At 40.3% G+C, this 16,552-nt stretch overlaps 1 protein-coding gene across 6 annotated transcripts in view; it reads left to right on the forward strand.

Annotated features, from left to right (window-relative positions):
* LOC306762630 (calcium-activated potassium channel subunit alpha-1a) overlaps positions 1-16,552 on the forward strand; it is a 147,345-nt gene that overhangs the window by 118,104 nt on the left and 12,689 nt on the right. For 4 of the 6 annotated variants that reach the window (XM_079249187.1, XM_079249186.1, XM_079249190.1 and 1 more), the window contains 6 exons: positions 1,336-1,429; positions 5,239-5,365; positions 6,564-6,788; positions 7,310-7,502; positions 11,694-11,807; positions 14,954-15,084. In XM_079249187.1, coding sequence (XP_079105313.1) covers positions 1,336-1,429; positions 5,239-5,365; positions 6,564-6,788; positions 7,310-7,502; positions 11,694-11,807; positions 14,954-15,084 — 884 coding nt within the window. Of the gene's footprint in view, positions 1-1,335; positions 1,430-5,238; positions 5,366-6,563; positions 6,789-7,309; positions 7,503-11,693; positions 11,808-13,094; positions 13,179-14,953; positions 15,085-16,552 lie in introns of all 6 variants that reach the window. The other 2 variants (XM_079249185.1, XM_079249188.1) reach the window with 1 other exon arrangement.

Raw genomic sequence — 16,552 nt, forward strand, 5'->3', positions numbered from 1 at the left:
TTTTATTAGCAGAATTAGGTGACAGCTGAGAATGGGTGTTCAGACAGTAATGAAATTCTACATGCTTGGAATAGTCACAGCTTGCAGTGTGCACATTGATTTGCACTAATATCATGCTGTGTTATTGATTTCTAACCAAAGGACTAATATGGGTTTGAAGTGATGGTGCACTTGGCATTTGCGCTGGGAGAGCGTAGATTGGAGAGGAGTATCTGGGTGCCTACCTGAAAGCTCTTGGAATTCGCAGACGACAGTGGTGAAGATCAGACTGCAGTTAGCATGACGGAAATCTTCAGATGACCTGTGCTGGCCTCAGTCTGGCTGCTCTTTCCCCCCTTCTCTCTGTCTGCCTTGAATGAAGTAATGTGTTTAGAAGATTTTTTGCTTTCTTTTCTTTTACTTTTGTTTATTTTTTGTAGAATTTATTAACGTGGTTAAACATATTTGACAAAAACCCAAAAGAAAGGAAAAAAACAAAACAAAACAAACGTTCATTTTGCATCCTGCAAATGCTTAACACCAAAGCTTCAAACACAGAAAGAGAATATGTGATCTAACAGAAATCGTTCATTTCTCATTAAAGCATGTAACAACAGTCATGACCTTCTCAAACTGGAAGATGATGTGCATTCATTAGTGGCTGACCACATTTTTTTGTCCACTAATTCCTTTTCCGTCTAATGCTTCCTGACCACCACGGTGTATGCTGAGTGCTTAGTGTTTACTTGGCATGGAGGTAGACCTGTAGAAGAGCCATTGTTCATTTCCGAGCTAGAACGACGGGGTGGGGTGCAAGTAGTATGAAAAATAAAATGACATACAATCCACTCAAAATCCATTTCCATATCATGTATTTACCTCATTGTCATTGCTTTTGCCCATTCCCCACTGACAATTAAGGTCCGTTTCATCTCATGGCAATTAATGGGGTAGGTAAGCACTGTCACTGTGACGCAGACTACTACAGGTCCACCTGGACAGATGCAGTAATGTATCACTGTAAGTTCTTGTCAAAATGCACCTTTATGGTGTTGAAATAGAGGAATATGGGGTAGTTTTGGACGTGAGCCTTCCATGACATTTCCAGGGCTTAAACTGGTTTTTCTCCGTGGTTCTCTCCTGCCTTTTTTAGCTTTACATTGTCTCTTACTAATGCTTCCCTCTATACTTTTTCAGTTTGACTCTGAAATATTAATTTTCCTTATCTTGTGTTCATTTTCTTTTCTTTTCTTTTGTTTGCAATGATTGACTGATTGTTGGCTACTTTTCCATGTCAGGTCCAGCACATTTTCTCAGCTGTCTGTCTGTTCTGACACTCTGCACATGTGTTTGCAGTTGAAGATGAGCATCCGTCAACTCTCTCGCCCAAAAAAAAGCAGCGCAATGGAGGGATGCGAAACTCACCTAACTGCTCGCCCAAAATGATGAGGTAAGAGACGCTAGTTTCATATTCTCCTTACAGCCTTCAAACAGAGAGCGAGAGAAAGGGAAGAAGGGAGGGGGGGTTAAGAAACGAAGGATGAATGTGTCAGTCGTATTCAGCTGATGATGGTGTGATGGTGGCAGTTTGGATGGATGGGAGGGGGCAAATTAGGGGTGACAGAGGAGGGAGGTAAGACACTCTGTGAGAGGAAGAAAGAAAGGAGAAACGCCATGTTAAGCTCTGGCTGTTTAGGATGGCATGCTGTCAGCTGTTAATGACAGAGCTGAAATAATATTTGTCACAAAAAGCGGCTGTGAGGAGGCGTTTGAAAACTCTCCCGGCTTTAAAGTCCCAGCTGCCACCTCCTCCAGTCTGGTCCACATGTACTACTTAAATAATGCTGGCACTAATGACACCAGCAACCAATCAGAGGGACCTGCATGGTTACTTTGCCCCGAGGCTACTTCTCTATTGTGGGAACCCCTGTGAGTACAGTTTCTGGTACTTAAGGCCATATGCAAGATGTATCATCACAATCAAATATGAATTCAAATATTACCTTCCTTTTATCCTGTCCTGTGTAATTATTTTGCTGTTAATTGATTTTGAAAGATAAAAGGGGTAGAATTTTGTGCCGCTCTGGCTGCGAGGTAGGGTTAGATGAAGAATGGAGGGAAGATACAGGGGAGGCCGAGCTTCACGGATGGTGATGGCGCGCTGGTGCTGATACAACAGGACACAAACACACTTAGCTACACTTTTAGTCTCTTAACTAGAATCTTGTGGACATCTTCTTTGTGCCTTTGCAGAAGAAAATGCTGAGAAAAGGCTTGTTTGTGTGTGTATGTGTGTGTCCTGTTTATCTTTCAATAAACACATCTGTCATTGCTAATATTTATTTAGTGCTTTCCCGGCTGTTGCATCTGAATTTTGTGAGCATGAATAAAGCAAATGACATTTGTAACAAATCATTAGTAAAATGACCCAAAAAGAAAAACAAAACAAAACAAAACAAAAAAAAATCCAGAAAAGTATTCCTTATGTTTTTAAAACAAAATTAAAGAATGTTCTCCATTTGCATTGGTGCATTTTTTTTCCTTCTGATTATTGTGGTTGATGTCATCTGTTGTACTTATAGTTCAGCTGAATGTTTTTGTATGGAAGTTCTGCTGGGTTCCCTTAGGCAGCGATCCCTCTGCACTGGTGTGCCAGTGTGATTTCTGTCCAGCATTCTCGTCAGCCTCCCCCTCAGTTCTCTGCAAACAAGCACTTAATAAGCCTTTACACTTGCCAAACCATTAGCCCAATGTGGAGTCTTAACCCCTCAGTCTAGTTTGCAGCAGAGTATCGTTTTAGATGCCCTTGCTCAGAGGGAGAAAGCTGCTTGAAAAACAACCAGGCACTGGCACGTTTCCAGCTAACTGCTTGTTTAAAAGGCTGTTTAGTTTGCCTAACTTAAAGCGCGAAACCTTTTCTTCTCATCCTACTCTGCTTAGGAGTTGGTCCCCGTTTGCCATGTAATATATGCATCTCTACTTTGATCTCACAGTGATAATAATCCTTGCAAGTTATTTACTCAGTGTTGAAAATGCTTCAAAGTGGTGTCAAAGTTTTCTCTGCTTCAGGGGTGCTTCTGTATTCTGCTGGCTCTTGGGTACTGGGATGACAGGTCCTCTGTTATAGGTGTAAAAAATTTTTTTCCAAGTCTTAGCCCTTAGCAGAACATCACATTACCCATCAAAATCCACACCCCCACACCTTCACAGCTGCCCCTGTCAACATGTAACACCATATATATTAAACAGTTGTGCTTTACGAGGGAGATTTTATGCACAATGAAAAGTGATTGTTTGAGGTAGCCTTAGGGAAACTTTATTCTACAAGCAAGAAGGGGGAAAACACAGAAGAGAGCTCGCAAGAGAGCCAACATACGTATCAAGTATGGTTTTTACAGGACTCGCAGCCTGAAGGCCTTTGTAAATAAATAATGATCAACAGATTGGCTGTGGGCTTTTGAAAAGCATGCCTTTGTCAGTTTGCATGATGGGGAAAATTTTCAAAGCAAGAGGCTGCCTTCGTAGTCTGGCAGAGAGGGATTGGGGGAGCATGCCCATCCCCAGCTTGTGACTGCAGAGTGATACACTGGAATAACTCAACTCTGTTTGAAATATATACTGAGGAGAGAGAGTTGGAAAGAAAGCGAGGGGAAGAGGAACTGGAGTGAGACATGGTGTAAGGGAAATGTTGCTTGTCCTCTTCAAATGTCCGAAGCGTCTTGGGGAAATAGTTGGTTTTGAAATCTGATTTGAATACATTTTTTTTAAAGTGAATATGTTTTTGTCGAGGAAAATTTCTTTGTTACAAATGTTTTTGTTTTTTTTTAAATGTATGTAGCACTTTCAGGCAACATTCATCCCTGCCATCCTATGAATGTATTAGTGGCCAATCCAACATGTCATCGTGTTAATGAGCGGCATTTGGCTCCATGACATTAACGCCACTCCTCAAACATCAGTGACAGATCATGACTGACAATACGCATCCTGTATCAGAGGATGTCACCGCATCTTCGGCAGCTGATATCCCTTGGGCGTGGCCCTGTAGCGCAGGCGTCATGTCTGCTCTCCTTGAGCCTTGTGGTAGGTTCAACCCGAGGCGTGGAGGAGAAAGAAGAAGAAGGAGGAGGAGGAGGAGGTGTGTGGAGCCTGTGACAGGCTGCCAGTCACACTGCTGTCAGCTCTGTGAAAGATAGCTGTCTTGGCAGAGAGAGGTGGAGCGGCAGCCCGCCTGCATGCGCCAGTCAGCCCGTGTGTGGAGGCGAGCAGAGCTGAGCAGATTGAAGTGACGGGGGGGGGGGCTCCGTGGAGTTGATTGGCGCAACACGCGGCTGTGGATGAAAGATTCAGGCTGAGTGTAAAAACACTAAATGCTGTCAGTGTTATTATCACCTGCTCTAACTGATAGAGGGTAGAAGGGGGAAGAGCGAGCGGCAGAGAGAAGGTGGCTAATTGACAGCTTTTTAAAAAAATTTTTTTTTTTTACTCCTACTTTCCCTGCGACGCCATGCAACCCAAATGCAGGTTGAAGGAAGAGACGACATCAAAGCCTTGTCAGCGATAGGCAGTGTTGATAGAGGATATGGAGAGTGATAGTAAGAGAGATGTATGTCAAATTCTTGAGATGTTTTCTCCCATATTATTCATATGTCTGTCTCGCTGAAGTTTCCTGTTTTAGGAGTCTACATATAGAGCTGCTTTCACCAAAGAATTCATTATTTAGGTGAAATAGTAAATACATTATGTTTAAACCCTGATTCAGAGGAAGAGTGAGAAGATGTGTTGTGGAATGCCTGAAACAACGGGTGAGGCTGTTTAACAGGACTGACTGAAGCCCTTTCATGGTCAGTGTTACACTGGATAAAACTCAGCAGCCCACTGCTGTGGATTAGCCTGTTTGGTTGTGACATGCTGCTGAAACATTAATGGCCATCAGTTGGAAGAGCAAAATGTGATTAGGCAAATTCTTGAAATATTTAAGTTTGAGCCTGTTGGAGCTTTTACTATTTGCTCCTCATGCCATCAGGAACTGGGAGAGAGGGTAAAAGTTGGTAATTGGCCTTGTGTTGTCATGCCATTCAGTCAGTACCACTCAAGTCTTGCTGTTCTTCTCTTTACAACTGTGAGCTAAGAGGCCTTTGCATTTTCTGATGCCTTGACAGAAAGACCAAGAGGGAATGCCAGAGTGTTGAAGCAGTTTTTGGGGCCTACAGTATTTAGAGCAATAGTCACAAAACCCAAGTATATCCTGTTTTTCAGCCGCCACGATCCCCTTCTTATCCCTGGAAATGAACAAATCGAGAACATGGACATGAACGTGAAGAGGTATGACTCGACAGGGATGTTTCACTGGTGCCCTTCCAAAGACATCGAAAAAGTCATCCTGGTAAGTACGGTTGGAGCTGTGTGACTTCAGTGCAGTAACCAAAAAAAAAGGAAAAAAAAAAAACAGATTAGAAACAAAATAAAAAGTTCAGTAAGTATGCTGGGGAGCCTGCGTTTCCCATCAATTCTGTAGTAACACAATCACATACTAATGTGTATTGAAATTTCTTCCACTGCCTCTCTGTGTTTCAAGGTGAGTTTGCTTTTTATATATTAATATCTCCACCAAGAACTGCAGTGCACGCATGAGTTTGCTTGCTTTTAACAAGGCAGTTTGTAAGCATTTAGCTAAATCAAGGTTTATAAAGAGATCACTGTCTCGTACCAAATATAATTTAGCTGACTTAACTTTTGTGTGACCAAACCTGCTTGAAAGATTTCATTGTAAATTCGAGGAATTCTGAGCTAAACTGGTATAAACGGCTTTGGTCACAAAAAACACCCTCTAGAAACACAGATAACTGTTAACTAGCAGGAATATTTAATACACCACATCAGGCACACAATACATAATGGGACAGTTTGCTGCAGCGGACCCTCAACGCTGTGACTTTTACCTTACATGTGTGATAAATAGTTATGCTTAGTAAACTTAGTTTTAGTTATTTACTTCTTCATGTTCATATATGTCCGGCGCGTGCAGCTTGTGTGACAGGGTTTCAAAGCAGTTTATTGTATTTATGTTTTATTTACTTAAAAAAGAAATTAATAAAGCAAAATAAATTTATTTGTTGACTTTTTTATTGACATCATTCAAGTCATTCATGCATCTAAAACCTTACAAACTGCATTTTTCAGTCTAACTGAACGAGTTGCCCTTTGAAAAAGGCTGCATTTGGTTTATATATGATATGTATTTATATTTTTAGTTATTATACTTTCTTGAAATTTTAAGTGTTTACGAATATAATAGCCGTTTCACTGTAAATGTAAGAGCAACTCATTAATAACAGAGGAATTTCATTCTTGACTAGCCAACTTAAACATGGAGTTAAAAATGCATGTAAAATCTTCATTATCTAGTTCATGAACCCAGTTTTATGCAAAAAGCGATCGGTTTCTGTTGTTTGGTTTTATTTTTTTTTTTTTTTTTACTTTCCCGTCAATTTTTTTTTTCTCTTGTCTTTTTTCTGTCTTCATTTTGTCTAATTCTTTTCCCTGCTCTTCTCCCTATCCCTGTGCTTCTCTGTTCCCTACAGACTCGGAGTGAAGCCTCCATGACAGTGCTGAGCGGCCATGTAGTGGTCTGTATATTTGGGGATGTCACGTCCGCTTTAGTGGGGCTGCGAAACTTGGTGATGCCTTTAAGAGCCAGCAACTTCCATTACCACGAGCTAAAGCCTATAGTTTTCGTGGGCTCGCTGGATTACCTTCGGAGAGAGTGGGAAACTTTACACAACTTCCCCAAGGTCTCCATCTTACCTGTGAGTGTTTGAATTCGCTCACACGGGATGCACGCTTTTAGCTACACACTCACCAAAGTGTTGAGCGAGATTGCTGTTTTGATTTGATCTCACATTACTTTATTGAACGATCACTCCACGATAGCTCAGTGTGTCCCCCTCATCCGAGGCAGAGAAACATACTGCACACCATAAAGTGGAGTTTCTGAGTGGTGCAGCTGCAGTGCTCTTTCCAGATGGCGTGGCTCACTGCCTTGAAGCTTGTTAGGCCTGGCTTGACTGATGATCAGAAGAGAATCCCAAACACAGCCCTCAGCACAGGCTAGCCTTTAGATTAGTCCATGTCTCAGAATCTCTAATGCCTGGTTAGATCAGTGGAATGTCATTGCCTCCAAACAAGAATACTTGTTAACTAATTTCCCAAAGCTCAGCTCCGCTCATTTCTTAAATTTGTTTTACTCTTCCCTCCATGTCTGTCTGTTCTCTGTTTTGCTTTCTCTCTCGCTGCCTTGCTCTTTCTCTGTGTTCTCCTCACCCTGAAGGGTACACCATTAAGTCGGGCAGATTTAAGGGCTGTCAACATCAACCTCTGCGACATGTGCGTAATACTGTCAGCCAATCAGAACAATATCGAAGATGCCTCACTTCAGGATAAGGAATGCATCTTGGCATCACTCAACATCAAATCTATGCAGTTTGATGACAGCATTGGGGTCTTACAGGCTAATTCCCAAGGTAAGAAGCATCCTATTAGACTCCATATACACTGCTGCCCAAAGGGGACAGGTTGTAGCATGGAGGGAAGACGGTAGTCAAGAATAGAATAAAAAAAAGGAAAAACACTGGAAGGGGAAGAGGAGGCCACACAAGATGAATAGATATTGTTTGTCAAGCGCAGACTTTAAGTACTCTTAATCAAAATTCTCTGCAAGTCTGCTGAGCATTGTACTGTACTGTAACTCCTCAAGATGTGCACGAAGAAAAAAAAGAAGTGCGTTGATTGCTTCATCAAGCCGTCGAAGAATGTTTACCCCTCCTAATTTTCTGATGATTCCAGTGTTGTCCTTGTAATTAGATGCTGCTAAACCTCTTTGATAATACTTTTTAATGATGTAATCAACATGACTGCGTCATTTGATGTTGTTCCCCCTGATCTGGAGCCTGGCAGATCGTCTGGAACAGATTGTTGATGTTTGCCGACAAACATATGAACCTGGCATCCTATCAGGCCTCATCATCATTAAGCAGCTAGTACAAATCACCAGGCAGGCCAATTCAGCTGCTCCTCATTAGTCACAACAAAACAGCGACACGTGTGCACACACACTTCTGCGTTCGTGTGGCTGGGATGGTGTTAGCGCACATTAAACACACAGAGATTCATGCAGAGTCTGTCAATCTACAGAAAAATGGCAAACAGGTAATCCTGACTTCAAAATTAGCTAGAGATGGACGTCTCATGCTCAGCACCGTTTAGTGCCAACATGGTGTAAATGCAAAGGTAAAGGTTCAAAATGGATGTTTGTTTTTTTTTGGTGGCGACCACTTGAACATGCTTTACTAGAACTCTAATGGTATGCTGTTGATAGCAGTGCTATAAAGGAACAATAAGGAGGGGTAAAGCTTAGAGCTGCCTGCTCCAGGGAGCAGCACTCACAAAGAAACACCTCAGGACAGAAGCTAACTGGTCTTTATTTTCTCACCAAATCGATGGTTCCAGCTAAGTGTTATCAATAATTGGGTCTTACATGAACCACCCTTTTAAGAAAAACCAACATTTAAACTAGAATGCATTCACGCATATACAAAGCCATGTATGCACGCACCCAGATGCCGCTATTGTTTGGGGATTCCTTCCTCCTGGCACTGCTCCCATCCAGACAATATCTGTGGAATTTGGAAGGTGCAAATGAATAAATAAACATGTGCTTTCCTGGGGGAGAGCTTCTCACGGCTGCTGTAGCATGTAGTCAACCACAGAGCATCGCTGTGCCCGCAGGGCTACAGGGATAAGGGGGATGTAACCCAGATCTCTGTGTCTATTGTGTACAGTAGCTGAGTACACAAAGTTGCAGCCTCTCAGTAGGAACAACAAGTCAGGAGACAGGATTTCATGCAATCAGGTTGCTTTTGAAACTCCACTTTTTATCTTTAATGGAGGCAAATTTGAGCAAATGTCTTCAGATAGTGAAGTAAAGTATATTAGGAGAAAAAAAGTGGGAAGTGTAAAATATATAACAAAAGATATGTTGTTTTTTTATGTCACTGTTTAACATTTCAAGTTCAAATTAAAATTGTGCACAAGCCTGAAATTTGGAGGATAAAATTGTTTATTACATTTTTGTGTTCAGTGTAGACACTCTTTTTGGAGCTGATTTGCTGCTTTTGGGTTCTAATGTTGCACATTTTGATAGCAGCAGGCCTCATTTATCCCTCACCAGCATCACTTACTGGTGTTTGCACTGCGCAGAACAAAAGCCGTTCTCCGTTTCTGCACTGTCTTCGTGTTCACTGTGATACAGTAGGAGCAGCGACTCCAAGAACCCGCTGTCACTCTCCAGCAGAATAAACATCATCCTGTACGGACATCGACAAACGAGCTGGAGCGTGTGTGAGATCGTGCTGCCTGGTTGACTCAAACTGTCAAACCTGCGCAAACTCCTAGTTCAATAATTGGTGTACAAAAGTTCTGATCATCCACGTTTTAGTTCAGTGTGTGCTTCCTGTTGCGTTCTAAACCATGCGGTGTGTGTTCTCTGTTGCAAAGGGTTGAAAGATCCCTTTTGTAATGTAAGCAGCTCATTGAGTTTCTTGACAGGAAAGGCACACACACACACACACACACACACACACACACACACACACACACACACACACACACACACACACACACACACTCCCATACACACAGACAGATTTTGCACTCCTTTTAAAACTTTGTGACCTGAATATATTCCCTGCATTATGTTTCCTTGGTCGTGGCACTATAAGCTGACATTTTGCTGTAGTCAGCACTAAATGATGGATGTCAAAACACAGTTGATGCATTATGCATATAGCATTACAGATTTAAGGTGTTTACTTGTCACTTTGAGGAAATGCAAAAATGTGAAGTCATGTGAATTCATACTCCTGTCACTTGCACTTGTATTTCATGGTTCTGTGCCACACCATAAAAGGTTTTCAGGATACACTTCCCCAATTTTATCGTAACAAAATGAACAACATATAAAATTTATGTCTGCCCTTTGATGGAGGGACGTGAATGCTAAATATGTCTTAGCTGACCCCTAAAAGCACAGTAACGGTGTCGCAGTTTTTAGCTAGGCACCTTGCTCACTTAGCCCTCTCCGCCTTTTTTTTTTTTTTTTTTGTCAATCCAGACATTTAAATGGTCCAGAAAGAGTGCATCAAAAACTTTATGCTTGGTGAGCTGATGTGAGCACTATGTATAATAGTATTGATACAGAATTCCAGGTCATGTTCTCCAGCTTATGATACTTATGTTGTAAAACACGCTTAAAGAATAGGCACATTTTTGCTTTGAATTTCTTTTCTCAATGATTCAAAATCAATAACCCACACTATTATAAATAGTATAGCTAAATCACTGCTGGCAGATTTAAAAGGACATCACATCTCTTGAAGTTTTACACATGATCACTGATTGAATTATATTTAATCTAATATAATCAAAACATTTGGATTATTTTATTTATTATGCAGCAGAAGTTTATATTTTATGTAATAATATTTTTCAAGGATTCTTTAAAAAAGTTGTCTGATAGGATTTTTTTTAAACGGAGAAATTGTTCAACAAATACGAAGCCTAAGGATTTAATCATTTAATTAAATAAACATAGAATTAAGCTATGCAAATCCAGATGGAAATAAAAACTAGCTGAAGCCCTGATCTCACTTACTGTTCTCTCATGTGGTTTGGTGGGCTTCTCTTAAATAAAAGTACAGATTGAAGTCTGTTCAGTTGTATTGATTTAATCCTAATTAATAGAAAGGCTAAGAGAAAATAACTGAATCCTGTTAAATACTAATATCTCTAATAAAATAATTAACTTCAAGGAGCAGATGTGGCCTGTCAGGCAGTTAAAATCAAGGCAGAAATAATTTGCACGTACAAATAGCACATATCAAAAAAGCCAAGTCACATAAACGCTGTTGGAACCGATAAAGAGGAAAAAAAACCTAAACAAGTTACTTTAATAGAATTGTTCGGTCATGATTTTAAAGTTTTTAATAAAAACTCTTCTGTTCTCAGCCTGCTCATTCATCAGATTTTCTCTTTTCCATTATGAGCTCTTTGTAATATATTTAGAAGTTCAGGGAGAGACATTTTATTCACAACCAAGCTTTAAAGTAAAACAGGAAGACAGACATCTGTGGAACAGCATTCCAGAATAATTAGGAGCAAACTCTAAACTTTTATTTTTTTATTGTTTATGTTGTTCTGTTTATTGTTTTTATAGGTTTTATATTTAACCGTTTTCTCAAAATACTCTGGGATATATACTTTAACACTTTTTTGTAACTGTTTTGATATCACACAGCAGTTATTCAGAAAATGTTGTTGTTGTAATGTCCTGGAGTTTAGTGCGATGTGTGGTATTCATATTTTTACTGACTTACTGAAATTTATCCCTTGTAATAAATTAGTTTTAAATGCTTTCATTAATATTTACATAAAAATAAATGAATAAATAATTACACACGCACACACACACAAATATATATATATATATATATATATATATATATATATATATATATATATATATATATATATATATATATATATATATCAGACGTGCCAAAGCAAAGCATTATAATGTGTATGTGTGGTGTTTTTTTTTTTTTCCTACTAATTTACTGATGCATTCTGTCAACTGCATGTATGTTTCCTGTTTTTAGGTTTCACGCCTCCTGGAATGGACAGGTCATCTCCAGACAGCAGTCCAGTGCATGGCTTTGTTCGGCAGGCTTCCGTCACCACCGGATCCAACATCCCCATCATCACAGAACTAGGTAAAACTGTCAGATTCACGTTCAGTGAAAGCCTTGCATTTCATACCCAGTAACCTCAGATCCATTCATAACTCATTTCCAGACCTAGACACAGAACTGACAATCCAAGACCCCATTCTGCTGCCAAAAGTTCCAACTCATTCAACGCCAGACAGACTGAGGAATGCGTGGTGTGGAATTTTTGTTGACTCTCATGGTCTTGGTAGCTCTGCCTAACTCAAGTCCATATCTGCTTTATTGGATCTGCCCAGTTGTTGTCAAATGATGACTCAACTGGAAGATGTAAGACAGGCACTTTTAGGACAAAAGCAACATCTCCTGCAATTTATCCACTAATGGATGAGAGAAACTCGGCCCGATGGAGAGAGTGAGAGAGGGAGAAAAGGTAGTGGGTTTAAAAAAAAAAGTGCCTTGGTTGCAAAATGGGTCCATTTATTAATAACAATGCCAGTGGTTGTATTCCCTCTGGTGATGGGGACTCATGAAACTTTCAGATCTCTGTGGGGCCTTCTGAAGCACCAGAGACCAGCTACTCTGTCTCCCCTGACCCAATTAGGGAGCAATGGAGCATGAGGCCAGCTAAGAAAAGGCCAGAAAGAAAAAGGAGCTACCTAATGTTACTTGTACCAGGGCCAGCCATTACCTGAATGGAGGTTCTCTCATTACACTGCTGACCACATATATAATCGTCAAAACCAGATAGTCCGTTCTGGAGCCATTGTCCCGGCATTAAATGCTCGCAGCTTCCAGTGTTGCGCCTGTGCATACTCTCTGCTAGCAGATTTCACAGCAGCAGCAACATGAGATGTGATAACATTCTCCCTCAGGAAAGGAAGGAGCAAGAGCATGCAAAGAAGAGAGTGGCTGCCAGTCACACTGTAATCATACACTGTAATTACATTGTCATATGTTCAGGTTACAGTGCCAGGGGCAGATTAAAGCCAAGTTCAAACATAAAAACATGCCTCATTTGAGTTGCATGATCGATTTTGTTTGCATGGCGTGCGAAGTAGGTGTGTTTATGGATAAGACCTTGTTTATCTCATGCAATGTGTTACCATGGATGCGATATATTGTTGTTGTAGTTTAGCGCCGTGACAGCTCGGGCTTTCTATCCACTGTGCCCTTTAATCCGGAGTGCTTTACTTTTATACTCCGGACAACCATGAACGTTTTAGAGTAATTTTGGACTTGACATGAGTATTCTGAGACAGCGAAATGCCTTTGAAACTGTTTTCAATAATGACACCGTTTCTCCCCCTCTTTGCACTGTCTCATCACCATTAGCTAAACCTGGCAAACTACTGCCACTGGTTTCACTCAGTCAGGAAAAAAAAAGTGGAACCAACATACAAATGATAACAGAGCTGGGTAAGCTGAGCTTTTGTCCTCCACTGCCGTCGGTCCACCCCCCCCCACTCCACTGCTCTGCTGCTCATCAGCTTGTCTTGATTTATCTGGCTGCAGTCAAGGCCCTTGCTGCTCCCATGGCTTCACTTTGAACACATTTTTTTTTTCTTCGTTCTGGTTGAAATTGACGGTCTTGTTTTGACCCTTTTTTAAAAAATGATTTTTTCTCTGTTTTTGTTGTATTTTTCCTCTTTTTTGGCGTATTCAGAGCATCGCTGGGCCTTTGATCACGCTCAGTCTGTCCTTGTGGCTGTTTTCATAGCAACACCCCCCTCGGCCACTCACCTCCCCCCCTTTTTCTCCTCCAAACACACTCGTGCACTCAGCCAACTCACCCTCTTCCCCCATCCCACCCTTCACTCCTTTAGCCGAGGCCTGTTTGCATCAGCCTCTTGTCTCCTTGACTGACATTTGTGTTCTACAGCTCACAGGAAGCCAGAGATGAAGTCAGATTTCAAAAACAAAACAAACAAAAAGAACAAAAAATCAATACATCTTTTAGGCCGTTTCTTTTATAAAATTCATTTTCCAGTTTCTATTTTCCTCTCAAATAACATATCTGTGAAGTGCAGATATTAATAAGTCAGACAGAGTTTTTATGCTGCTTCTTTTTCAAGTTACATGGCTCAGATTTCCTACTGGCCACTGTTGATAGAAGTCAGCCCGGAAAGGAAAACTGTATAGGAAGGCGTTGGTGGTTTTGCTTTCTATATTTGATCAAATTCATTCACATTGAGTTGCGTAGTCTATCCAACTGATTATTAACCCCTGTTTTGAGAAAGTGTGTTATTACCTGTCTTTAATTTGACTTACAGGGTGCAGGTAAATATGTTTGGTTTTATTCCTCTTAAGGTGATGATGTGACAAACACATCAATCAAAGAAAACTCTGGGAATCAGCATGACTTTACAAATGCATGATTTTCTCATGTAAGACAATAGCCATTGTAGAAGTCTCAATATTTACTGCTTATTTCAAGTCAGCAAGAATATTTGTATACTATCCCTGATCACAGTCTTTTGACTTTTAATGGATTTATTTGTGTTTGTTGCAGTGGAGAGGGAACAAATGTAATTTTTGTATGCAGTGGAAAAAATAGAGCCTGAGGAAGAGTTCAAGCTGGGGATTTCTACAATGGTTATTACTGTGTGTGCATAATATGCTCCAAATATTGTTATCATAAAGTTGTGTGAAATGCACCTGCATGTTATTTATAGCACTTCTAAGGATTTAAGGATTAAACCAAAAACATATTTTATTTATTTATTTTATTCATTTATTTATTTTTACTTTCCAAACAATTATATTCCACATGTACAAAAAAATAAGCAAATTATACACAAGATATTTATTTGATCTTTGCTTTATTGGGTCATTGTTTTAATAGTATGTTAATCAATGAAAATCATGTCAATTGTTTGGATAATAAATAACGTTTCTGTTTAATCTTGTAATAAAAATGAGTGCAGTTGTAAAACTTCCAAAGTATCATATATAATGTGCATCTTCTGTTACATTATATTGCAAGCTTCAGCCCTCTGTCAGTACTGCTGTACCTGAAACTTTCCTCTTACTTTAGCATGATCTTTCCGAATCGTTCCAATAACAACAAAAGATCAATGGGAAAAAAAACAAACATTTCCAAACTTTCTGGTGTGTTGGTGTTTAAGTGTTTAGACGGTCATATTCACAGAGACCCTCTCTAACTCAGCTTTGTTTCCCTCCCCTTCTCCCAGTGAACGACTCAAACGTTCAGTTCTTGGACCAAGATGATGATGACGACCCAGACACAGAGCTGTACCTCACTCAGCCCTTTGCCTGCGGCACTGCCTTTGCTGTCAGTGTGCTCGATTCACTGATGAGCGCGGTGAGTTTTTAAAGAGACAGTAAACTCCCTGTGATAAAATCTAGCACAACATTGGTTTACCTTATTATTATCTTTGCAATAAATAGTTATATGATTTTCAATTCAGCATCGATTCCCTGGAAGACAGTTTCTTTCAGATGTACGAGAGCAGAAAACGTGAACATTGCAGACTTTGCAGCCTGAGTAGATGAAAAATCTTTTAGGTTGTGCAGCAATATGTTTCAATGGATGTGCTGTTTTGGCATTTCAAGCAGGGAGAGGTTGGTAAATGAAATGGCACTGTACATTGATCACGTCTGCCTGCCAACTTTACTGACATCAAAAGGGAAAGTGTTGGCATCCCTCCTCATTTTAAGTGTTATCAATCTGACTTTCAAGAGCCTTATTAGATCTTAAAACAAAGGAAGTGGTGAAGGTTGGCATCATAGTGATGACACAGGCTTGGCTATAGAAGGCCAAAGACATACTCTGTAATCTTTTGACAATGTCATCACTTTACTGGGGATGAGATAAGGGAGGAGATAGGGGGGGTGATGCTTTAATATAAATTCTTTTGGCCCAATCTCATGACCAACTGTGGCTTTTATCTTCTTTTTCCCATTGGTTTTGCGATGGCTTAATTCCTGCAGTCCTCACTGTGAATGAGAGGTTAGAGGGGCATGCAGAGCTGAGCTGAGCTGAGCAGGGAGTAAAGCAGGCGTCAGCCGTAGTCTGGCACTGGTCAGAGGTGAAGCCAGCTAATGGACACTGCTCATTCATCATGAGCCTCTGCAGGCCTGTCAGTAGCCCAGAGATAGGCGCTGCCACTCTGGACCAGCTGCTGAGTGACATCGGCTGTCTTCACACAAGGAAAAAGCAGGCTGCGATCGGCTTAAAGGACAAGAAAACCTGACACCCGCAGAATGCAGTCAAATGTTGCCTTAGAGGGGAAAACAGACATTTTGCAATCTTAAGTGTTTTCAAAGGAAAGAATAATACTTGCTAAAGTACTTCTGTTTAATAATGAGGCCAGATAGAAATAAATGTTTCCATTTTGGTGTTTAAAGATTTGATTACAAGTAAGTGCCTACATTTATGATAAAATGTTTATTTTTTGTTGTGACATCATTACAGTGAGATCAGTGGAGTAGTAACACGAACACAAGCTGTGATTCTTGAATATGTTGTATCTGATTTTATTTTAGCATGAAATGTAGTCCACCACCACTAAAATGCCAAAGCGGAAAACATAAAATCAGTCTTGCTTTAAAAAAAAAAAATCAATGTTAGCCATTTAAGACTTGAGATGACCCGTTAACATGAGAACTGGTACGTACATCATATGCATAACAGGTTGAACAAGAACCAGGATTTGCAGTCATTAGTGAAGTTTAACATGACCAGCAGGTCCCAGTTTATTAAGGTTGGTGTGTTTTTTGTTTTTTGGTGTGTCTTTCTTCCACCCTCAAATGCTAATTGAGAGACCCAA

This window comes from Telmatherina bonti (genome assembly GCF_933228915.1).
Source record: "Telmatherina bonti genome assembly, chromosome: 11".
Taxonomy (NCBI): Eukaryota; Metazoa; Chordata; class Actinopteri; order Atheriniformes; family Telmatherinidae; genus Telmatherina; species Telmatherina bonti.